Genomic DNA, 5,092 nt, shown 5'->3' with positions numbered 1-5,092 from the left:
GCGGGGCAGACTGGATTGAGCTGGCCAAGCGGCTGGGGCTCTGCAGCCTGGTGGAGACCTACAAGGACACCCCTTCACCCAGCGCCAGCCTCCTGCGCAGTTACGAGGTCAGTGCCCAGGCAGGGTGCCCCCTGCCCTCCCTGTCTGTCTGGCCACCGCTCCGCAGCTGGCAGGGGGCAGCCTCGGGGGGCTGCTGGAGGCACTGGACTCCATGGGGCTCCGCAAGGCCGTGAGGATGCTCCACAAAACTGAGGTGCTGGAGAAGCTGCAAAGCACAGGTACGGGGAGTGAGGGGCTGGGGGGGGGTTGTGTCCTTGCTGCCCCCCTGACACTCCATTGCTGACAGCAGCTGGGGCTTGCTTTGCAGAGCTGAAGGAAGACAGTGCCTATGGCAGCGAGTCGGTGGAGGAGGAGCAGGTGCCCACGCTGGCCCTGAAGCCAGGGCCGGGGGGTGAGCTGCCCCACAGCCAGCAACCACAGGTTCACTGAGGGGCCAGCAGCCCTGCACCCGCCGGTGGGCGCTGCATCGCCTCTGACCATGCCCTGCTCACAAGTGCCTTCCAGACTTGGGGTCCGGCTGCCTGGACTCTGGGGGACAGGACACAGCCAGCTCCTGCCCCTCTCTGCTCTTATTTAATGGTCCCTCTTCCAAATAAAGGGACATGTTTCCATTCTCCTTTGCCCTCCCTCTCTCCAGCCCCAGCCCTGAGCCCTAAGCCCTGCCTGGGACTGGGAGTCCAGCAGCAAGGAAGCAGCTGCCAACTGCTCCTTGGCATCCCTCCATGCCAGGGCTGTCCACAGCCGTGGGGAGAAACCACAGTGCATACAAGAAGTGAAGAGCAAATTTTACTTCAGTAACCGAGAGAAGAAGCTGTACAAAGGTTTTTCTCCTCCCCGAGCCACCTGGGGCAGGGGTGGATTTTTTTTTTTCTTCTTTTTTTTGCAATAGACTCAAAAGAGCATAATAAAAAGTTTGACACATTCGCAAAGTCAGTGCTGAAACCAGCCAGGTCCCAGGCAGCTGAGAACAGTGTGTGTGCCAGCCCCCCACCCACAGCCCTTCTGCTGTCCCTGGACCCCTCCCTGGACGCTTCTGCATCCACGCTCCACCACTGGCACCTCGCTCCAGATGAGCATCCTTCAGCCCACCCTGGGGTGGTGGGGTCTGCCCCAGCCTGCCCATCACCTTGGCAAGGAGGGACCCCATGGCCGAGGAAGGGGCTGTACCACCACTGCTGCGGGATGAGGACCTCACCACGCTGCGGACCAAGCTCTGCTGGCAGGCTCTGAGGCCCTGGCCATGCACTCAGGAAGCGGCAGGGGAAGGAATGCTGGCTCTGGCTTGTGCCAGCCCCATAGGGCAGTGGGGAGCCACAGGTCAGCCCAGGCTTCAGGGTTCACCTCCCCCCTGGGACTACTTATACGCTGCTGCCCAACATGGCCCAGGTATGATGCTCACACCCAGGCAGTGCAAACTGGGCAGGTCCAGGCTGCTGGAGGGTTCATGAAGCACCAGTGCATCAGCCCCCCCGCCCCATGCCACCACAAGTACAGCGATGGATGCTGCCATCCCAAGGCTGCCTCCTTGGTGCCTGCAGCCACGGGGCTGTGTCTCTCTGCAGGGTTGCTGGTGCTGGAGCAGGGCTGGGGAGCAGGCAACAGCACACACAGGAGCCCATGCTCAGCTTGCTGTAGGGGGGAACTGGGTCTCCCCTTGAGTCCATGTGAAAACCTCCTCCCCTCAGAATGCAGTGCCTACAGGACATGGCTGGGTTTCTGGTTTTGTTTGTGTTGGTTTTTTTTTACAGTTCCCAAAAAGCATCAAAAGTAGTCCCAAAAAACCCCTCCCTGGTGGTCAGCTCAATCTGGTACTAAAAAGTGCAAAATTGTATCACAAAAAAGAAAAAGTTCAAAAGTTGTAAGAAAGCAGGGAGGGTGCGGAGGTGGCTGTGGTGGCAGGGAGGGGGGCCAGGTGCCATCAGCCCAGCTCCCCTGGCCCCTAGCCCCAGGAGAGGGGACAGCCCCACGGCTGGCCCTCTCCTGTCTATCCCCCATGGCACAAGGGAGCCAGAGAAGTGGCTGCTGGCTTTGTTTTGCTGTGGTTTTGTCTTTTTTTCTTTTTTTTTTTTTTTTAAACCACTGAAGAATTGAGCCCAGTGGGTGGGTTTCAGTTGTTCCCCCCTGTGGCACAGGGGGACTGGGTCTTGCAGCCAAGTGCAGGAGAAGGAGGGGCAAAAACAAGTCTGCTGGGGCCAATGGCACAGGCAGCTCCTGCGGGCAAAGACTGGGGACCGTCCTGCTCTGCCACCATCTCTGGCGGAGGGGCCACGGCTCTGCATGGCTGGTGCTGGCAGCCGGGGAAGGGCTGTCGCCTCCTCAGCTTGTGCCGCAGATGGACAGACTCATGCAGGGTCTCGTCGGGCACGTGGCCTCCACCCCAGAACCGGGGAGACAGGAATGGAGCTGCAGCGTGGGTGGCTGATGCCCCTCACTTACGGCTTCTGGGGGTGGCCAGGGGCCTGGCGACTGGCGCGCTCCGAGACATTGCGCTTCACCTTGGTGGCCATGCCAGAGGGCTCCGTGTTGAGCGAGGGGCTGGAATGGGCTTTTTTAAGGCCATCGTCCTCCCCGCCTGCTGCATCAAAGAGGGTGGACTCGAACACTGCCAGGTCCTCAGAGCCAGCCTTCAGCTTGGCCCGCAGCAGCATGGCGTAGGTGCCGTAGCGGGATTTCTGGGGGGCATAGTGCAAGAGAGAGGGGTCAGCGAGCTGCACACTGCCCCTCAGCCAGCATCCCGGGATGTGGGGCATGCTTGTGGTCCCTCCATCCCAGCCAGCATTCTAGGGCAGGGAGGATGCCTGTGGTCCTGGACCATGGCAGTGGCACAGTGCAATTCAGCTCACGGGGACAGGGGGCTCCCATCACTTAGGATGACCAAGCAGGCAGGGGCAGAGGCAATGGGGGCAGAGGAGCTCACCTCAAATTCCAGGTACTCTTCCTTCTGCTTCAGCTCCTCGTATTCTTTGCCCTTCACCTTCTTCTCAGGTAGGGAGGAGCGATGCTCCAGCAGCTCTGCTGACATCGTCTTAAACTTGGTCTCATGGCTCTTCACTTGCTCCTCCTGGGGAAGGGTGGCACTGTGTCAGTGGCAGTGGCTCTGCCCTCTGCTCTGCCCTCCAGCAATGTGACCTGGCCCAGCCAGGATCTCACCTTAGGCACATGGGTTTATTTGTTGTTTTGTTTTGTTTTGAACATGGCAGGCAAAAGCACAGGCCCTTGGGGGCAATCTGCTCCCCCCTCATGTGGGGTTGGCTGCGGTCTTAAAGCAGAAGAATTTAATCCCCTCTAAAACTAGGCTGGTAGGGTTTTTTATAATCCTTTCTGCTCTATGAATAACTGCCCTGGCACACACAAGTGCCATCTAATCCCCTCATCCGGTTGCCTTTCAAGGTCCCTGGTAGGACTGTCCAAGCCGTGGTGTGGAACTATGTTCTCATCCACAGTCTGACTCCGTCGCCTGTCTCCCATCTCCACCACCAGGAACAAGACCTCACTGTCCTCCCCCAGCCTTGGCATGCCCTTGCTCCCTGTCTCCCTGGCCAGACTCCCTCAGCCCTGCACCCTGCTGGGAGGCAGCTGGGCACGTGGCACCACATAGGAACCTCTGCAGGGGACGGTCCCACCAGCAGACCCAGGGAGTCTGTCCCATGCTCCTGGCTGCCCCCATACCACACAGCTCACCTGGGACAGCCGAGTGCAAGAGCTGGGCAGCAGCGGGCGGCTGAACTTCTTCTGGGAGCCGATGGCTGCGGGGAAGGGGGGTGCGGAGAACATGGCTGCCACCACATTGATGCGTGTGATCCACGAGTGCATCTGTTCAGGGTTCCTGAGGAGAAAGGCCAAACCACAGATGGGCTCGAAGTGGCACTAGCTGTGTCACAGGAAGAGGGACCTGCCCGGCAGACAAGATCTGGGACCAGCCACAGCACCTGGGGCTTTGCCCCCAGCAACTCGGGTCATCGTGAGCCCATCAGGGTGGGAAGAGGAGAACCTGGGCAAAGCACAGCACTGACACTGGGTCCCTTTCCTTCCAGAAAGGACCAGGACAGGAGAGAGCAATGTGGCCCTAAGCCCCATCCCACCCTCCGCCCCAGCCAGACAAGTCCCTGTGCCCCAGTGGGGCCCCGCCAGCCATCCTGGGGGACTCACTGCGCTTGGAAGAGGAAGATCCTCCAGTCAGCTGTCCTGAGGTAGAAGACGTTGGGTCGCTTGCTGTAGTCAGATGCCCGTGTGGCAAGCGAATGGTGGATGCTAATAGCGTTCTTCAGCTCCTCTTCCGCCAGTGCCTTCCCTGGCTTATATTCCTCCTGTGAATCACGGGGTGTTTCAGAGCCAGCTTAGGGATGTGCCCCACCATGAATCAGCTCTACAAGGCCACAGTGTGGCTTGGAGATCACCCTCCGCCAGGCTGCTGCAGGCCCTGCCTCCAGCTCATGCTGCATCCCTGGGGAGAGGCTGCACAACCCGGTTGCATGGGCTTGGCGACAGCAGGGTGGCTGTTCCCCACTGCCCCGCAGCTGGGCAGCCTGTGTGCCTGCAGAAAGCAGGATGCGCAGCCCAACCTCCCGCCCAGGGCAAAGACTCCAGTGCCTCCTCTCTCCCCAGCCAGGTGCCTGCATGCAGGGCCCTCCATCAGCAGCCGCTTTTGCTGCCCAGGCTGAACCTGAGCACCCTGGGAACAGGGATGCCACCAGGTCCCCAAGCAATGGCTCAAGCAGGCATGGTGCTGAGTCCACTTAGGCAAGGCTTTGCAATACCGTGTACTGGAGCCCCTCTCTCACTGCTGTTGGGACTGCTGTGACCCTCCCGCGGGGTTGGGGACGATCCCTCTCCCTGGCATGGATGCAGGCAGCCCTGCTGCTGCCTACCTTCTGCAGGTAGAGAATCATCCCCTTCAGGATGGCGTGGAAGGGCTTCCAGCTGCGCTTCCCTCGGGGCGCTGCCATGGAGGAAAGAACAGCCCAGACATCAGCCCCAGCGCTGTGCAGGGGGGAAGGCCTCCCCTACCCCCATCTTCCTCCAGCCAGCCCTG

General features: G+C 60.3%; 1 protein-coding gene across 1 annotated transcript in view; it reads right to left on the bottom strand.

Annotated features, from left to right (window-relative positions):
• Positions 1 to 2,484: 2,484 nt before the first annotated feature.
• The window catches only part of LOC104465084 (PH and SEC7 domain-containing protein 1-like), a gene marked incomplete at its 5' end in the record, with an annotated part of 4,912 nt that continues 2,304 nt past the window's right edge, over positions 2,485 to 5,092 (bottom strand). The window contains 5 exons of the mRNA XM_010077994.1: positions 2,485 to 2,732; positions 2,978 to 3,121; positions 3,742 to 3,886; positions 4,210 to 4,367; positions 4,929 to 4,999. Of these exons, the coding sequence (XP_010076296.1) occupies positions 2,493 to 2,732; positions 2,978 to 3,121; positions 3,742 to 3,886; positions 4,210 to 4,367; positions 4,929 to 4,999 (758 nt within the window). The remainder of the gene's footprint in view (positions 2,733 to 2,977; positions 3,122 to 3,741; positions 3,887 to 4,209; positions 4,368 to 4,928; positions 5,000 to 5,092) is intronic.

This window comes from Pterocles gutturalis, unplaced genomic scaffold (genome assembly GCF_000699245.1).
Source record: "Pterocles gutturalis isolate BGI_N339 unplaced genomic scaffold, ASM69924v1 scaffold23648, whole genome shotgun sequence".
Taxonomy (NCBI): domain Eukaryota; kingdom Metazoa; phylum Chordata; class Aves; order Pterocliformes; family Pteroclidae; genus Pterocles; species Pterocles gutturalis.
Note: the sequence above shows the minus strand (reverse complement) of the source record. Positions and strands in the feature narration are given on the sequence as shown.